At 36.8% G+C, this 20,799-nt stretch overlaps 2 protein-coding genes across 7 annotated transcripts in view; one reads left to right on the top strand and one right to left on the bottom strand.

Annotated features, from left to right (window-relative positions):
• Positions 1-20,799, top strand: part of LOC309481799 (uncharacterized protein) — a 232,292-nt gene that overhangs the window by 96,467 nt on the left and 115,026 nt on the right. The window lies entirely within an intron of this gene.
• suco (SUN domain containing ossification factor) overlaps positions 1-20,799 on the bottom strand; it is a 49,341-nt gene that overhangs the window by 24,354 nt on the left and 4,188 nt on the right. For all 6 annotated transcript variants that reach the window (XM_082146760.1, XM_082146761.1, XM_082146762.1 and 3 more), the window contains exons 2-3: positions 3,465-3,573; positions 2,520-2,645 (exon numbers count right to left, since the gene is read on the bottom strand). In XM_082146760.1, coding sequence (XP_082002886.1) covers positions 2,520-2,645; positions 3,465-3,573 — 235 coding nt within the window. The remainder of the gene's footprint in view (positions 1-2,519; positions 2,646-3,464; positions 3,574-20,799) is intronic.

Below are 20,799 nucleotides of genomic sequence, written 5' to 3'. Positions count from 1 at the left end.
AAAGAGCCAACAACGCATCAAAGACGCTCGCAGACGCCTCGCAGACGCGTCGGCGAGCCCAGAAAAATATCTAGCATGCTAGATATCCAGAGCTGTCGGCCGACTCGATAGCCTGTGGTGTCACGTGTCGCGACGAGCAACAGCCAATGATCAGCTTGTTATGACATTACAAAAGCCTTTTGTATTTGTAACCATCGTTGCCAAACCACAACAGGCAGCTGCTTTTTCATTATAATGTTTTACTCACTTCCAACTGCCCGTGCGTGCTTATCCATCCTTTCACGCATATTCTTTTTTTTTTTTTCGGGGTTCTAAACAGATCATGTGCAAACAATATATACATGTATATGTATGTATGTATATATATTAGGGGTGTGCCGGTTTCAGAATTGGTGTGACGGTTATGACGTGAGTCAAATGACAAAACTCATTATCCGCACCAACGTTTTTTGACCAAATTTCAAAGCCGCACCCGCCCGCCATCCGCTGATTGTTTTGCGGTCTATGGGCGATGCAATGCTCTGCTGATGCGAGCCGCAAGAAAGCCCTTGTCTGTTCAAGAAAGGATGCAGCAAAGATATTTAATGCTAATGTATGAGGCATAGGCCTACGCTGAGTTTCATTCATTTACGATGAGATGCGCTATAGTTCACAATGCAATGCAAGTGAACGCGACGCACCAGCGCCCGCATGTCACGGTTATTATTATTATTATTTGCGTTTTATTTATTAAATACATGCAATTGGTTGATGAAACATTTATTAAAATTAAGATACAATTTGTACAAAACGAAATTCGCTTTAAAGAAATGCTTTCTACAAAGCAAAACTTAATGAAGTGGTAAAAATCATGTCTGACGATTTACAAAACAAAACTTCATTAAGTGGTAAAAACCCAATATATTGCGCATCTTATGATCCTATCTTTTATTACAATAGTTTTTTTAGCTAAAATGTAATACACATCATATACACTGTAGCCTATATGTTTCTTTTATCAAACATGTTTAGGGCCAGTCAAGGGGTAATTAAACTGCACGATCAGTTATCGGTAATGCTAGGCTACGTTGTTTATTATTGCAAATGTTTATTGCTAATGTTTATTATTGCAAATGTTTTTCATTTGTTTAATAAATCTCATAATGATGGCACATCACTATATCATAGCTTTTATTTCTATCTCAGATGATTGGCGGTCGGTCAAGGGGTACTTGGCAAAGAATCAAATACAGTTGGAAACGATGTAGACCAATAATAACACAGACTGTCAACAATTGTTTTTAATTAGTATTTAAACATTCTCTATGATAAAAAATATTTGTAAATATTTTAATAATCTTAATAATTTTAAGTTTGGGCGGTTATAGAGTTCTAATGACGGTGCTCAACTATAACCCCTAATATATATATTTTTCTATATTATAATTTTTTTTATAATTTTATATATAATTATTTTTTTTTTTAACCGCCAATTTTGTCCCGCCATCCATTTTCAAATAGACAATGCGCCATTGGAATGCACCATTTCCCATTCCACTTCTTGCGCATGTTTTCGTGACAAAATGTGGTTTTGGGACCGGATAGAGTCGTTGGGTGACAGAGTTGTTGTCAGCTCATGTAGTGTGTAACCCCCCTGTTGCAGAAGATTTACGTAGTGTCACGTAGTGTGAACACAACAACGACTTCAAGACTCCAGAGCAACTCATGTAGTCTGAACAGCACAGCAATCTGCCGACGTTTAAAGTTGTGTAGTGTGAACTAGGCTTTAGTGAAAAACATCATGACTATGATTTGGTCGCACAGTCTACAAGGACAGAATCACAGATAAACAGATTAACAATTAAGTAACAGAAAAAGACTGTCTTAGTGAAAAACATCATGACTATGATTTGGTTGCAGAGATGTAACTTTGTTTTCTTGTTGAATTTTCTAATTCTTTTCAAACCAAAGTTTGTAATGTTGCGATTCACCTTGTGGCAGGTTGGTTTGGTTCATGGTTTATAACACTTTAATAAATCCCTATGGGAAAAATTAACAGAAACCAAAAGTGGACAAGCACTGTGTTTCATGATAACGCAAATATTCTTTGCATAAAAGCGATAAACCTTTAAAGTCAAAGAAAAAAAAGGTAACACTTTAGTTTAGGGTCCAATTCTCACTTGCTTATTAGCATGCATATTACTAGAAGAATATTGGCTGTTTATTAGTACTTATAAAGCACATATTAGTCTACATCACCATATTCTACATCCCTCAATCCTCAATATCTAAACTTAACAACTATTACTCACTATTAATAAGCAATAATTGGAAGTTTGAGGCAAAAGTCATAGATAATAGTTAATTAATAGTGTGAATTGGAGCCTAATCTAAAGTGTGACCGAAAAAAAAAAACCTGAAACAAATATAGGATTTTGTGTATCCTATCCCTTGAGTCGCATGTGTGGTTCAAAGGTTGGGGGTTAGGATGAGATATGTAATAGAAGAAAACAGATATGGCGGTTGGATTGCACGGGCACCTGTTTGTGCTTCTCTTCGTGTGGGGTGTCTTGTGAGTGCAATGGAGTTTCCTTTAGTGCAGCCGTCTCGGCCTCCAGGCCCACGCTGTGCGATGACTGAGTGTGTGTCGCCCTTTCCTCCTCAACCTAAAAGAGGAAAACAATGTTACATATGACTAAAGTGACAAGGTCAGTTTCTCGCAAACTATTCTCGCAAACTGAGCAACATGATAATTCACCCAAAAATCTGTCAGTGCTCATCAGAGGCATTTGGAAAGACGTGAGGTTGAGTAAATGACATGATTGATGAATTGATGAGTGAATTTTTACTATTCCTTCAACAACAGGTAAATTGGCAGAACTGGTTTTATTTCGATGAGGGTGGAAGAGATGTTTTTTTTCTATGGCTATGTTTTTCTACCATTCAAGTTTAGTGGGAGAAAAGAGCAAACACTTTTGTGACTGCCAGGGAGTGTTTAAGTGCAAACAGGGCAAGTTTACAGATTCACACATTAGTTGAAGATTGAATTGCTTTAACTTTAATGACTGCATAACAACAGCAGCTAAAGTGGGCCTAATCAGCCAGTCTCACTAAGAAATATTGGACAACCAGATGACTCCACACCTCTATACAGCCTTAAATCTATAGGTTACACGGAGGAGGGGGGTCTTTGTCGGTAAGTGCCTTTATAGATTAGCCTGTTGAAAGACAAATGTCAACAACACTCTGAATGAGGAGCTATTGCACAACTTCAGGAACTATTTAGACTTACACAACAGTCAATCAAACTCCCCTCTCTAGAAGTCAAATGTATGTGATCCCATTTCACAATTCAGAGTTAAATCTCAATGGTGTTAAGGATGCACACTCACGACTTAATAGGAGAAGAGTTCAAGTGCTTGCAAGTTCAAGTGGTTGTTGAGGTATTTAGTTGGTAACTGTGTAGAGTCATTGTTTTTTGTCACCTTTTTATCAGTCCCTGGTTCCTCCGTTGTGTAACGGCTATCATCCTGTGCAGGGAGTCCTGGGCCAGAGGAGATCTCTTCTGAACAATAAACATGACGACAAGAGTGCCTGCAACACACAGTCAAACGTAAGATTCACAAAAGTGGAAAGGAGTTGATGAGTTGTATATGAGCCACATGTGATGTAAAAACTCGTAATCTACTAAGGTCATAAGAGCTCATGATGACATGTCTACCATCCAGAGCAATGACGAAATTTGCATGGTTGAGATGCAAGATTACACCTCTTTCCATTGTTAATTCTGATTAGAGTAAATCCTCCAGTACAGTGAAAGTTATTCTGACTAAAGCCAAATAACATCAGAGCTCTCATAAAAGCGGTTTCACCCAAACATACTGGCATTTACCACTGAAAATAAACCGACGAATTTTGTCCAATCATTTTCACGGTATTACAGTCTGACGTTGCCTAACGCTGTCCAAGCTTAGTTGAGAAATAGTGTCTGAATGGCATGGATTATGATTTCAGTCTGTTCAACTGTTTTAATTATAAACAGGCTGGTTTGTAGCACAAACAGTTTTACAGTTTACTGCACTATGATATGATCTTCTCGTACCCTATAGCGGCTAATACTCACACATTCACAGAAAACCCCTTACTTCCGCAATCCGCATTGATAAGTAAGAGAAGCGAGCCTTAGAAAACTCTAGAACTCAATTAAATTCAAGTTTTGTTCTACTCCACTGAACTCATTTCTGCTTGGCTAACGATTACCTCACTCTTCACTAGGATGAGAAATGAACTGTATGAATGAAGCAGTTAATAATAAACACACAACACAAGACTGATTTTAAAGGCACATGTATATCTATGGCCATATGATTTCCATGATATTGAAAACATTAAAACAGAATTCACGGTATGAAACAAAATTGGCAAATTACCAAAGCGCCAAAATAAAACGAATAAAAGAAATTATGACAGAAATATATTACGATTTTATAGTCAAATATACTTCTTCTGAGTAATAAGAATAATAATAAAAATACAAATTTCATAAATCATACGGAACATAACATAATTCATTCTTTTCATCAATGTTTTAATTTATAGAGTAAACCTCTGTTGTGCAGCACTTCATTTGCCAAAAGATAAAAATGCAATGTTTTGATGTCAAGGAATTGTTGCATATTCAGTTTAATACAATTTGAATTAAAAAAAAAATTTTTTTTAATTAATTTGATTACCACAGTTTTGATAATACATTTGTAGCAAATCAAAAGACTGAATCTAATTAAAATTTGGGGGGAAATGAAATGGGATTTGAAGAAAATTAAAGATTTCATAAGGGCCTATTAATTTTAATTTTGACAAATTATTAAAATTGATAAGACATGCTTTTTGGATTTAGTTACCTTAAAAAACATTAAAACAGAAAAATTTAAATGGGAAACAGAATTTGGGGGGAAAAATAAAACTGATTTAATAGGGTCCTAATACACAACATTTCTATTCTATAGAGTTTTCATGCCTCCTTGCAACACTCACGCTGTCTGTTCTGCATCAAAATCACACCAAGTTTGGAAATGAAATGTAAACCGCACAGACAACAGCACTATCTGAAATGAATATCAACTGACGCTCTTCTTCGAAAAACTGATCAATCAATTATACACTATATTCATCCCTCCTAATCCTGCTGGTCTCATTTATCCAGTGCACACCCCCCTGGGAGGTAAAATCATGGCAAAAATCTTGTACTATGCATCTGCTCGCCAAAGAAAGCTGTCCGATGTCTTTTTGGAAAATGAATAACAGCTGGGGCTTGTCATTATCAGCACTCTCGTTTCAAATGTTCACAGAGAGTAACTTGAGAGCGTCACCTTGACTAGATTTAGGAGTAAGGGGAAGCTGTACACATGCAGGCTCATGTTAGCACACTGTCAGCACCTCGGCCAGTATGTTCAAACCCTCAATCAGCAATGGACATTAACCAACTTCAAGTGATTCCTCTGATGGGACTACTCATTATTATCTAGCCTTTGTAATAAGGTGTTTACTTGAGGAAAGCATGTATGGGAAAGTCACAGCATTGAAGACACACCCACTTTAAGACATAATGAAACACTTCTTGAAGTTTACAATAAGGAAAAACTTTCAAAGATCAATAAATTACCTATTGTAAAATGATGTTTGTAGACAAACGAGGACAAGGAAGGTTTTTACACTCCTCAGATTCTTTATGTTGTCACTGATGCACATGGATCTGAGCTGATGATTAATGGGTCAAACCTTGGACATATATACACACACAAACAGATATAGGGTTCGTATAGGTGTCCGCGGGGAGTTATTGAGTAACAAATGTACTATGTTCTGGAATTATATTTTTCAAAGTTCTTTTATTGGCATGATTGTCTTACATACATTATTGCCAAGGCAATACTTGGGCTTTATTAACGTAAGATAAGCAAAACAAATTTGCATGTAAATTGTTCAAAAATTCAAGTGGTTGACCGATATATCGGCCAATATTAAGCTTCTTTTTTTTTTTAAATAAAGATTTTCTGTTTGACCAATATGTGTCAGAAGTGGGACTTTTATTTTAACAGCAGAACAAATTTGTTTAGGCTTGGCATTTATAATAAATGCCACTATAATATATGTTTGTTTTATACTTTTTTTAATAAATTTTTCATGTATGGAGTCTGAACACTGTTAAATTTTAAGGATGTGTTGTGGAGGGAACTAAAATACATTTACAGTGTTTATAATGTTTGTAAACGTTTTGCTTTATTTACCGCTTTTTTACATTATTTCTGAATGTAAAAAAAAAAAAAAAAAGTGACATCAATGCGACTTCTGTTTTTTATTTTTTTTTTTATGTAATTTTGACACCATGCAGTCAGGTGCAACTTATGGTAATAAACATTTAATCCACAAACTTTGCAAACTTCATAGAAATACTACATTAATAAATAATAAATTAATTCACAAAGTAAATAGTAGCACTGCATAGATTTATTAAAACTTCAAACAACTTTTGAAAGGCAGTTGCTAAACTGATTGAACGATTGAGTTTCGTCATAGTTCACGGTTTACAAAAAGTCTAAAACAATCTATGTTTTTGCAGAATTAAGGAATCAGAATATATTGTTAGTGAACAGTGTAAATGTTCAACAAGCATCTTGATCAATGGCTGAGTCTGTAAAGAGGTTGCTGGGAACTATAAAAGTGCAACTGTTTGTATGTACTTTCACATGTAGCCTAAAAGGTTATCATATGAAGCATTGGGAGCGGCACAATCCTGTTTTCCCAAGAGCAACAGTTGAGTATCCCCTGGATAATGTACAGACTAGGGCTGCATCTAACGATTATTTTTGTTGTCGATTAATCTATCGATTATTTCTTCGATTAGTCGACTAATCTAACGATTATTTTTCCGATTAATCTAATGGTTATTTTTGGGATTAGCTGATTTATCCATTGGCAAACTTTCCAATAAATAATAAGAACAACAATATATCAGCTGTATTTTGAAGAGGGTAGTGCATCTGTATATTATTTTAACATGAAATCTATGAATGATGACAAAAAAAAAATTCTTTCAGAAAGGGTAATTGTCATTTTATTATGAAATATGCGAACAGGAAGCATTTTAAACTTTATTTTTAACTAATGGTACTACTGAAAAAAATGTAAGATACACAGGCCTATTTAGGAAATGTGTTTACTATAATCTGTTATTAATTACCGTAGTGGGAGTATGATTTACTCAATTAACTTGTCCGAAAATGCACTTGTGTTTATCTGCAAAAAGGTTCACATACACTAGATTGCAGCCTATAGGCTACTGTTAATGTTAATATAACGTTAGTCGTTTGTTTTTAAAGTCTACATTAGAGACCTGCGCAGGACGGATTTCTCCCTTAATAATTCCTAAAAAGCTGACATCTCAGTTCATCGCGATCTCACAGATTAACTCTGTTATTATCAATGAAACTGGCTGCACAATGAATCTTTCATAATATCTACACTTTGTTTGCTATAATCAGATGATTTGCCAGTATGCAGAATTCAGCACTGAACAAAAAGTCCATTTTGAGCGGTGAGGGGATTCTAGCATAAATGCATCTGATTGGCGTTCAAGAAATCAACACATATGTCTGTGATTGGCTACATTGTTCAACGCTGCAAACATGTTATAAATAGATAGAGACTCTGGCCTGTAAATCGTTTCTATTTTGTTTTAGTTGTTCTTGTTGCTTTTGTCAAACAGATGAATGACAATTTATTCGTTTTTAGATGTTCAATTTATAGATAATTCTATTTTGCGGGAGTTCCGCGAATCGTTTTATTCTCCCGGAACCAGCACACACGAGTGCATTACCGCCCGCGCCCGGCCATCAGATCTATGTTCCCGGCTCCCGCGCCGCACTCTGTTGCGTTGTGACCCGTGGGAGTGCAGGTCTCTAGTCTACATGTGCATACACAACTTTTAAAAACTGGCAAATGAAAGCTTCGTTAACAGATTTAAGTTTAAGTTATAAATTAAAGTCCATTTTATTGTCACCGAATGGGGCATAGTTTGCATAGTGAAAGCACCTTTCTGTTCGGCCGTGGTGGTAAAGTATTCCCATACTTTGGATGATCGTGGTCTGTCATTTTCACCATGAGAGGGAGCAGAAGCCGCCATTACTCGATATTTAAACGTATATAATTACGCGTCGACGCATTTCATGCGTGTCGACGTATTTTCATAGTCGACGTAATCGATGACGTCGACGCGTCGTTGCGGCCCTAGTACAGACCCAGTCATTATTTCACAATTAACCAGACAGGCCGATAATAATAATAATAGATTAATAATTCATTACATTTATATAGCGCATTTCTCGGCACTCAAATCGCTTTACATAGAGGGGGGAATCTCCTCAACCACCACCAATGTGCAGCATCCACCTGGATGATGCGACGGCAGCCATATTGAGCCAGAACGCCCACCACACACCAGCCAACAACACCGATCACTCATGTGGATTATATCTTTGTGGTAATGACCAGCTAACTGTACATTATCATGTTTGTTACAAGACTAGTATAAAAATAATGAAATAAAAATACATTAAATATTGATTTGAGTTGAAATGTAATTATGTGAGAAGCAAGAGAGTAAAGAGTGATGAGCTGCCTGAGACAATGGTCAGTTACAGATAAGCGGTCATTATGCAAAAACTGACCAATCAGAATGAAGTATTCCAGACAACCATGTTCTAAATATTTTTTGAAAAGTCACACGATAAAATGGACACTGACAAATAGCAAGAATTAAATGTAAATGTACAGCTCCTCTGTAGATGACATAAGCAGAACCATCAGATGTCATCAGCTGCTGTTATTTGCAGTAGCCAATGTTTCACTACAAGCCCAAACACCAACGCACAATGTGCAGAGCTTATTCTGTCTCATCATGATCTTTTCCACTTTTTTCATATGTGGAGATTTATATTCAATAACAACCATTTTTATTCTTCCATATCACACAAGACTCAGTGTAGGCCTATGTGGAGAAGATATTTATGCATACTTTTTGAATGCTATTCTAGTAGTCAAATATATATTTTACTACCCAGACAAAAACGGCAGCAAAAATCATCTGACATGTCATGACAAGAAAATAGGTCAAACCCTTACCGTAAAAAAAAAAAAATATATATATTCCGTTCCCAAAAAGGGAAGTTGCACTCAAAAAAATAGCAGGTCAAGCTTTTTGCCCTCTCTGGATTAAAATAATATCACTTTTTGATGTTACATAACAGTGCTTCAAGTCTCAAGTCATGATGAGTGTGTAAATAACCACAAACAAAGAGCAGAGTGGCTATGGGGGCTACCTATCATTGTCCATGTAGATACTTCCGTTGTTGGGAAGCGACCCGATACAGGAGGCTGTGCGCCCCACAGGCATATCAGGGATAGTGCTGCTTTTCCATTGGACAGGGAGCTTATGGGAACTCAGTGGGAGATCATCATATCGCATTTAGCTCTTATTTATGAGAGCACTTACAGTGAAGCACAGCAGGGATCGAGCAGACACATTACAGCTGAGGCTGATGATGACAAAGGCAGAACTAGGAAGCTGTTCTAAACACCTGATCTTATGCAAAAAAGAGGAGATGAAAAGACATTTTGTTGGCTGACTTGTTGCAGATTTTTTTTTTACAATTAACAAATATCACAAAGTAAAACCTTGGTTACATCACATTATCACCCTTAGGCCAATATATGGGAAAAGACACTAAACTTGTCTATGTACACAAACACATTTTTCTTTTGTTGGACCAAAATAAATCTGTTTGTTTGAACCAGTTCATGGCTGTAGACATGTAGGAGAAGGTTGATATGTTGGGTTACGTCATAGTTACCCCACTTTACATATAGTGTTCAACCATCCCAAGTTAGATGCCTAATCGTTGGAGAAATGCTCAGTCTGAGATGCACTGCAAAGCAGAAACAGTCAATATTTCACTACCCAGCAGAAATTGCAGACCCCCTCAGTAGTCAGCACTACATGAAGGTTTGTCCAAACAAGTGAGGGACCCTGTGAAATCACAGGGACAGGACAGAAACTAAGCGCCAGGATTGAATACTGGTGACGGGACACTACACAATAAATGATGGCAATCAACTTCCCGGTGCTCCACTTGATGTGACAGATCACTTCATTTTGTTCCAGTGTTTATTCTCTCAGTCTGTCTGGATGAGTAGATTTAGGGAAGCCAGGCGCCCAGCAAAATCCCCCAAATATTTCCTGTTAGCTTTAGCCCTATTCTTCATGCCAGAGAAGACCAGGATCCACAACTGTACCACAACCCTAAACAATGATGCCATTAAACTTAACATCATCTCCCATAAAATGTCAGAAAATGAGCTTGAAAATCATGCTTGCATTATTTTATTAACCTTTAAAAGAAAAAGAAAAAGAATGCTATAAATGCTAAAACTGACACTGAACTGAAACTGAAAACACCTGGACTTGAAGTGTACATAAATAATTACAGATGGAGGTTGATGCAAATGCTGTGGTTGCCATTTATGGCTGATGAAACTGTCACAATGTTTACCAGTATTTACCAATAATAAAAATGTGCATCCATCCATCTAACACAGATATAAAATTGACAAATATGTAAATTAAGTAAGAGGAAAAAGTATTTGCCTTGTTCCTCTCGGAAAGATTTGAACAGAAACCTATTTCCCTAAATTGGCATTTTGCTTTATTGATACTTGTTACATTATGTAAATGCAACCCAGGCTGATGATTTATAGGCATGTCCATGATAACTGAATATCATCTGTAACCGAATTTAAACCAACATTGTGATTTTTTATTAAATAAAAGTAAATGCTGCTCCATCTCTGCGAGCACTGTGAGTTTGAGTCACTTATAATGTACATTTGAAAAAGCTTGGACGACAGGTTTGTAAACGCTTCTCATTACAAGTTTTTACTCCAAACTGCAATAACTTTCTTTTCTGATGTGACACAGCTTCATATCACAGAATGAATCAGAAAATATATAATTTTACAGTATTCTATACAGTGATAAAGGCTGTCGATTAGCATTGCATTATAAATATACTTTATTCTTATGAAAATACAAGAGATATCTAGAAGAACACAGGTAAACCATATATTGTCACAATTGTATATTTGTTGTCTTCATGTTTCACCAGTCAAAACATCTCAATCTTTACTTTATTCTGCTGCAGTGATATCTGGATGCCTTTGTCTATATAAGGGATATACTGGAAAGTCATAAGCTTTATTACTTCTATGAGTCTCAGTTGTGGACTTTCTGCACGAGGGCTTCCAGTACATATTACATTACATGTACTCACTAAAACTCACAACACCCTATTTTCGGTAAAAATAGGAAAAATAATACTTCTCTCTAAAGAAATTTTAAGTAAACATATGCAAATCCAAAAGTTTATTGTAGAGGGGTGTACTGGAGTTTTTTTTCTTACGGTATGCATAAAGTTTCCTGAAAAAAATAAAGATAAAAAAAAAATCTTCTTTTTTTTAACGATTTTTATTTAGATTCCCCCCCCCTAAATCGTACAGCCCTAACACCAATGTAGTAAAGTGTCTTATCCTGGCTTAGGCAATTATAAATCATTTTCGCCAGCACAATTCTTGCACAACTGAGTAAACATCTGGCATAGAGCACCTGTGGTAAAATAAGTAAGTCAAATAAGTGGAGTGGAAAATATCTTTTGGCTATTCAGAGATGCGTCACCTCTGTACACAGCCCTGAAATCACAATGGCACATGAGGTGAAGAAATGTTTAAAGGGATCTATATGAACCTACATGAACAAAGGCATCAAGTGAGTTTTTAAATCAAATCATGCATGCGGTTGGACAGTCGTCACAGTTCTCAGCCAGGGTGCGGGTGTGAATGGACGCTGCTAGAAGCTGTGGCTAACATCTGAACAGGGCTTTCATTATAACGTTATGCCTCCAGGTCTAACTCTTTTGAATGCATCTAAAATTAGGCAACAATAAACAGTCTCAAGACAAATCTTGTGATGTTGGCCTAACACGCCTGGTTGATTAAGTGAATCTTGGCTGAAAAGTGCGATGGAGATTGGAGAATAATTTTTTTAAATTTTTTTTTTATTAATTCTGGTTTCACAAACACAAGCAAACCAAATTAGCACCCATCTCAATACCTTCATGATTACATTTAGCATTGACAAAATGTAAAAACGAATATTATGGATTCACACATTTTAAGTTTCTGGATGATACCAATGAGACAATTGTTTTGATGAAATGGCTGATCCCCAAATAAATGAAAAACAAGCCAGTGAATTTAAGAATTACAACATTATAATGTACAGTATATATAAAAAAATATATCACAGTCAGTAGTAGTAGTAGTAGTAGTAGTAGTATGGATATAAATTGAGATTTATCAGTGTTTTTAAAATATTAGAGATTTAAAGCTAATCCTTTTAAAGATTAACTTAATACTTAGATGAAGGCAAACGTAATCAAAAAAGTAAAAATAGAGGAAATTAGCTTACATAATTAAATATAAGCCAATAAAGACAAACTCTACATAAACTCTAAAATTGATCAATAACCTATATGATACCAATGCATATTGGTTTCCACATGAGTCATGACAGATGACGGATTTATGACCGGTGACTTCACCTGATCACATCACCAGGACTCCAGGAGAGTGTCAAAGGTTATTTTTCAAGCAATGCTATATTGCCAACTGTATACAAGCAGATGCTTGGCTTCATTTATGAGCAAAACACTTGAAGAGAAATCTAGATCTGTTTTGCTTTCGTTGAGTGGACTTTGACTTGCCTATGTGGCACTGGAACGGAGCATCTGGCACTTTAAATGGAAAAAAGAAAAAGTCTAAACAGCATCTGCTTTACAGAGTGACTAGACACTAAATGTCACTGCAAATGCTAATTTTTGTAGCACTTGTGCTCTGCCATATAAAATATTAATACAATGAGACAAAAAAATAATAATTTGGCAGGAAGAACCAGCAGGATAATAACAGCACGTGGTGCTAAACCATAGTCAGAGATTTGTTAAACAGACTACAAACACAGTCTCTTGTAAATGAGGGGAATGGTCTAAACAATGCTAGATAATGAACTGATAAATAATACATGAACTGAGGGGAGGGAAATCAGAGACTCAACAGATTCAGATGTGCACAGAGCGACGTGGCTGGGGGAGGAACAGAAGAACAGGCTTGTGGGGCACAAAGCCAGAGCTCTAGCAAAAAGTAGGCCAACGCTGTGGCCAGACAAAAACATTCTGCCACAGAGCAAATGTCAGAGCGGAAGAAGCCTGAGCCCTCTTGAGTTGACAGGGCTGGACGTAAAGTCACTGAAAACTCTAAAATTAAATCCCTTGCATTATAACATAATCTCTCTCTTCTCACACACAGCTGAATGGAGCTGTACTGTAGTGAAGTCATGAGTCAAGCTATCAATCCACAAACATTAGTGCTACATAATGCATCAGCTGCTATTAACATCCCAGAGACTCGTGTTGGAGGTTATGATGAACGTCTGACACGCTGTTTGATGTATGTGTGGGAATCAATGTAACAGGTTTCAGGACAATAACCTATATGATACTGATATATTGTGCATCCACAGAGTAGACACAAAGGAAGAAGTCGAATTGCAAACTGAATATAACCAGACATATTCAACCCTAGTTATCAGTTACCAGTTCCTGTTGCATAACCTGTGGGCTGTCGTGACTCGTGAGAGATTGCAAAGGATTGTGGGAGTCTGACGATGCCATTCATTAAACTGAGAAGCACACTTATTGAAAAGAGGCCGAAGCTTCAAGAGGCTGGAGTGAATCACAAGTTTCAGGCGTTCATGCAGCTAATGCTATCTGAACGTGGCAGAGGACACGTCACACAGAGCACAGGCTTATTCAGGCCCGGTATAAAAGGTCTCATCACGCATTACAGACACTGCAGCATCACATCTTCCACTCATGTGACAAGAACAATTCACAACAATTGTTTACAAATTTACAAATCAAAACACCTGCTTAGCCCAACTCAAAAAAGTGATGAGGAGGATATTAAAGGTGATAACAGATGCTTTAGTAGCTCACTCCAGAATGCTGAAGCCATCGATTGAAATGCAATGCCTGACTTCCGCAACAGGCAATGCTCAGGGCAGCTGAGTCAGCACAGCAGAATCAGTCAACAATGTTTATCCGTCTCCTAAAAGAGATCGGGCCGGCTTTCAGTGCAGCCTATATGAGTTTCCATGCTAGCCTTGTTTCCAAAGAGATGAACCCTTAAGTTGATGCCATAAGTGGTGTGACAACAGCGAGAGCACAGCATCTAAATCCCATCTCCAAACAAGATTCAAGATAAGCCCATCAACAACGGAATGACAATGCCAAAGAAACCTGACCACCATTGCCTTTTACCACGACCTGTTTTGACGAAGAGGTATTCTGACCCTTGTTTGCGTACCAAAAAAAACGAACAAAAAAACACACACCTTAAAGCATCATCTGAAGTTCGAAAAAATAAGCTAATTTTCTATCAAACATATTCACATTGAAGAAAAAGCACTATCTGGAATTAAGAAAATTTGTTATAACAGAAGACAATCTATCACAAACGTCATTTAACCTTTTTGTCCTGCCACATCCCTAAACAGCACACAGGATCTGCATTTTATGGGATGAGGAAACTCAACACCACAGCTTAATGTGTTGACATTAGACTTACCATAGGCATACAGGCAGGGCCTAAAACAAATTTTTTGCCACACCTGCCAATGGTCGGTGACTTAAGAAAATGTACCAGTCATAAAAATGTTTAACCGGTTTGTGCTTTCACTTTAAAGAGTGCGTTCCAGTGTGAATGCGCTTCAGATGATCAATGCAATCACAGTTCTAATTGCAAAGAGTTTAAAAATGACTATTCCTGAACTTTAAAGGGTTAGTTCACCCAAAAATGAAAACGGTCTTCATTCGTGGACCCTTATGACGGTATTACGACAGCCCTACCAATGCCTGTACCAAACTGTAATGGGCAACGTGCAATTTTGTGACATCACGTCCTGTTTTTGGTTCTTTTAGATGTCTTTGATTCAGTTCGACTGAAATATGAATGCAACAGGCCAGAGTTCGTTTGGAAGTTTGTTTGGTACCAAGGTAAGGTTCATATGGCAGCGTTCACACTTATTCAAATGAAATCGCACTAATAGAGCAATCGTACCAAAGTTGGTTTTAATCTAACCAAACCTGCCAAGTGTGTACACACCATAAAGGCAGACAATTAAAAAAATTATTACTTGGAAGGACTCCTAAAAGCATGAAGTATTAGTGCCAGAATTTAGGAACAACTATTAGGTAAGAAAACAGAAGGTTGAAAGCAGGATCAGTGGCTTAAGGAATATTGGGAATTTGCAGGAAGAAAGTGTGCGTGTTCCTACTGCAAACATCTCAGCCAACCAACATAGTCATTAAAAATGTAGATCACTTAGAGACTGAACATGTATTCTTTAATGGATGCAGCACAACGTTAACCACTCACTGACTTTTATGACCTTTCAGCAAATCTATGGGTGTATAAATGTAGACATGAATTTAAACTTTCAACACTCAGATTGGATAACAGGGGCTGTTTTTTCTGCTTTCTTTACAATTAGCTAGAACAAAATGTCCTAGTACACAATCTGAGGAGGGGGTGGAGAATGTCTGTATGTGTAGGATAGAAAGAAACAGACAATGTGTCCTGTGCTTGACGAAGTGGGGGGATGGGCTATAGGAAGACAACCACAACTACCGTAAACTTAGAAGCTGCCAGACTAGATAACTATAGTTGATGTGATCAAAAACAAGGCTAGGGAAAACAGAAGCTCAGTCCATTTAAAATGTTGTACTGTTTTACACCTTAAAATATAAAGTATTTTGCTTTTGAGACTAAATTTATGTTGCATGCATATTAAAAGGTGCAAAATGTTGGATTTTAGCCAAAAAGTTAAAAATAAATTGTCCAGCCCCACTGACTAAAGTGTACTTCTCATACAGTATATTCACACGTGTTATTTATTTTATAAAGTTTACCAGATATTTTTATTTTTATTTTGTCTTCCACACAGAGAACCAAAACTTTAGTTTCATTACTTCTGCTTACCAAAAATACCCTGTTCGGTTCTCTCTTCCTATCTTTTAATTACAGAGCAGGTGTGGGGTTTTTATTCAGAGATGAGAAGGAAAACATTGGTGTTATAAGTTGGCTCCAGTGATGATTTGGGGACAGCCTCTGTCCGGCTTGGTCCACTCAATCCGCTTGTTTCCCAAGCGACAAGTTCAGACGTTCCCATTCGCTTGACAGGATCTAATCTAACTGCTTACACAGGCAGAGAGACAGGAAAGAGAAATACAAAGACAGAGAGAGACGCAACAATAATGGACCTGTCTGGCTCTAAAAATGAGAAACCAAATGAGAACAGGCAAGATAAAAGAGAGCCAGTCTGAGAGCCAGCCAAATGTGTTTGTCCAAGTCTGTGAAAACCCACCGTTTAATTAAACATAACCCAATTTTCCTTCTCAGCCTCTCGAGCCAAAGATTTAAAACACAATAATTCAGTGCCTCTTTCGATATAGGATTCTTCAACAATTAGGAGTGTTTGTCCAACGTCCAGACATTTTTCATCAGTGAATGAATATGTCATTCAATAAAATCTGTATTCAATTACACGCATTTTGCACAAGGAAAAGTGTCTTCTCTGCCAGCTGTTACAATATTTTAAAAAAATTGTTAATTAAAACAAGCTAGTCCAAATGATACAGGGTCATGTCAAATCAACCAATTTTCAGAAACTTCCCCAGCTCAAATTTTTTATTTAGTTAATATTTTGTTTCTGAAGAAAGACATTTTTGACCCCCCTCTTCAAAATAGTGGATTACTCTGTAGTCTTTAAATCAATGTCTGCTTAAAAACCAAGGCACAAACAAGACAAGGAAGTGAGAATCAATATGTGGAAAATGTGCGTGACAGCAGGAGGTAATATGCCATGTTTGCAACAGCCCACAGGGTTGTTTTACTCAAAATATGTACCACAAAATCTCTGAAAGTAAATGAATGTACGGTCACATTATGTGTAGTTCAATACTGAAATCATATACACTGAAAACATATATGACCCAACATCTCATCTGTCAGGATTGCTTTTTGGTTATAGGTTTAGTAGAAATTGACTGATGTTGTTTTTGCCACTACCAATACAGATCACTTCTGTTTAAATATCCAATAACCTATATCTAAAACCAGTTTTAGTTGTCCTATTTATGCTTTTTGACACAACGACTAAATGATTAGACCGTAACCAAAAAGTTATTTTTATGTATGAATAATAATAAATTACATAATTACATAATTATTTAATAATAAAAATAACAACAATAATGCAAACTTGTTTTATAAAAAAATGACTTGACATCTTTATGCTCTGATCACTTGTTTCCAGTTCAATATACACTGTTGGATGCCGCCTTTAGAGATCCGATAACAAAACCGAACTAGTAAAGGGTGGATTTCATTCAAAAATATTGAGCACACAGATTATTGATCCATAGCTACAAGATCAGGTCAATGGCGATTTAGGCTTAACAGTTCATAAAACAAATTCAACTGCTTACATTAGTGACGTGCTGAATCAATATGCAGCTTATGTTGTCACAATTAATTATAAATGGTTCCTTCATCAAGCTATGGCACGGCTCAAACAGGAAGCTGGGGAATTCCTCTTACTGCTGCAAGCTATACGGATTCACATGATTACATGCTGTGACACTGCACTTTTCTCTTGAAATTCTTGAAGAATCAGAAAACGTTCTTCCAGTGAAATACCAGACAAGTGAGACAAAAAGGGGCGAAGATACAAATCCAAATCTAAAACACAACCTTAGATTTTTTTGCAAAAACATAGCCTCTCTGACACAGTACAAGATCTTTGGCCTTGCACATCTCCCAAACACACCAACCCCCCGTCACCATATCAGCCTGAGCTATGTTCAGAGTCATTCTTCCTCCCCGAGTCAGGCTGTCAGAACACAGATATTTCTTACCCATCCACATGCTAAAAACAGTTAGGCTTGTATGACAACTAGGGCCCAAAAGACATGACTTATGTAAGAGACAGCACTAATGGCTTTTTAACTTGCACATGCATATATAAACACACCCCCTACTGAAAGCATGACTGCTTGGTTGTCGGTGCATGAGTGGAGCGAACTCTACTTGCAAGCTCCCAAACAACCTTACAGTTCTGCATGAGTGTATAGACTTACACTAAAGAAAGGACTCGAGCCAGAATCTGACAGAGACCAGTGACCACTGTTGTCTTTTTAGAGCTGCTTTACAGCTGTAATTGAATTTGTATAATAATAGAACAACTTTAATACTGTTATCTTCCTGTTTATTAACATGAAACTGCTTTGAAAACCTGTATTGTATAAAGCTCTATATAAAAGACTTGACTAGAACCACATAACAACATAATCATAGCATTTTGCAAATTCATAAATTTGTGCGCCAAGTCTGTGTACGAACATTTTCACAAATAATCCTTCACGAACAACATTTGTACTAAAAATTATACTAAATTGGAAATAATACGGAACAATAAGAACAACTAAAACCACCTGTATGCAAAAAAAATCTGTGTGGCCTCATGTTAAGATGAAATTTTATAATGAGATTATCATAAATGTATTTCCTCATAGACAGTGAAAGAGTAAGAAAAGCTGTATTACAGTTTTCTTTATTACAACACAGATTCATTTTTGTACAGCTGGCTTATGAGAGGTCTGCATGGGTATAAAGCTGTTTATTGTGTTTACAACGGTGTTAGGGATGGCACACTTGGCATTGCTCAAAGATCATACGTTTGCTGAGAGTGACGAGAGACCGTAATAGAAAAGTTGTATGGAAAGCACTTAGATGATTTGGGCGTGTTTTTTGCAGACGCCCATTTAGAATACTTAAAAATCATTAATAGCCCAGGCCTGTAATATTTTCCTTTTCCGATAATCCATTACACTCGGATGGACGTCAATAAAGAAGAAAAGATCTATTGCCATTCCGTTTCACCACAGCTTTAAAAGGGATTTTTGTGTTCACTTATTACATGAACTGAAAACTCATTACTAAGAGCCGTTAACTGTTACAACATTCAGTTCTGTTGTTCTTGTGTGAACGGATGTCTTCAGGGTACATAATAGGAACCGGTTGGATGAGAAACATAATTTTACTTAAAAAACATCCATAAAAGCAAATATTTTATATGCATAGATCAGTGAGTTCACATCCAAGTTAAGCTACTCTATGATTATTAGGGCTGCACAACATATTGAAATGATCGAAATATCGCAAATGTATGCATATCGCGATATATACTACAATGTGGGCCAAGAAGGGTTTGTTTTTATCCAGACAAATTACTTGACAGAGCTGCAGTGCTCACATTCAGTTTCTGTTGTTTAATAAACCTAATGTTCCTGAAACCCTAAACCCTGTGGTATACACTGATGTTAAAATAACACTTCTTATGCTACAGTAAAACACTGCTGCTCACTGTCAGAAGTTATAGGGATGTTTTCTTGTCACAAAAAGAATGTGAAACACATATGTAGGATATATAAATTCTAAAGATTTTAAAGATAATTTAAGTTTATTTTACACACTTTAAGCATAATCGTATCGCGTATCGAATATCGCATTATTTAATGAGTTATCATCGCATATCGCATTTTTCTTCAATATCGTGAAGCCCTAATGACTATACAATGTTACTAGCATTAATCAATGAAGCTACTGCTAGCAGGCACGATAAAATGACAGACCAGCAAACAAAAGCACAGGGGCTGGCAGACCGGCTGCCTTCCTAATTCAATCCTTCTTATCTAATACTCTATTATATAACGTCATCGCTTACTACTCGGGGCTCAGGCTAAAAGTATTATCCCTCTAAATAATTACCAGCCTCCTGCTGCTATATGTGCCGTGCAGATCCAGCTGCAACAATGAGAAACTGTCTGAAGGTACAAATGGCTCACATAAACTGCAAAATTAACATTATTTGGGAAGGCATGCATGACACTTTGAGAGTGATATCACACCACCATCTGTGATAAGAAGAGTAAGATTAACACGAAACACATACACACATCTCTCAGTGTAAAACTGCATTTCCTTTACCTCAATCATGCAAAACAGGGGTGTCAAACATAAACATCACCATATGCAGGTTTACTTTAGTGTACTCTCATGCAGATTTATCATTATTTTTTATTAGAATATTATGGGAACATCAGGGATGCACTAAAATGAAACATTTTTGCCGATACCGATAATCCAGGGCTCCAGACTAACATTTAAGAGCAGTGGCACCGAAAGCCAATGAAAAACACCAATCAGACTTTTGTTGATGGAACCAGGGTGATGCTACTTCCGGATTGGCCTACAAAAATACGACATCACTGCAGCACTCGATGAAATGTCAGTCCACACTTACAAGCTGTGAAGACTGAACACAACTGCTCCCAATAGAGGAAAGGTTGACATGCCATATGATGACATGGCCATGTTTTAAGCAGCAGTTAAATAGTAAATTCACTGATCATTAATCAATATATGACAGATATCAATACAGTCTCAGAAAGCCAGTGTACGGTCATCATAGAGGGGCTGTGTTTTTCAGCAGGTTTGACATTACAGCACACTGTGTGTACTCAGTCATATAGG

This window comes from Leuciscus leuciscus, assembly GCF_965113295.1.
Source record: "Leuciscus leuciscus genome assembly, chromosome: 19".
NCBI classification, from domain to species: domain Eukaryota; kingdom Metazoa; phylum Chordata; class Actinopteri; order Cypriniformes; family Leuciscidae; genus Leuciscus; species Leuciscus leuciscus.
Note: the sequence above shows the minus strand (reverse complement) of the source record. Positions and strands in the feature narration are given on the sequence as shown.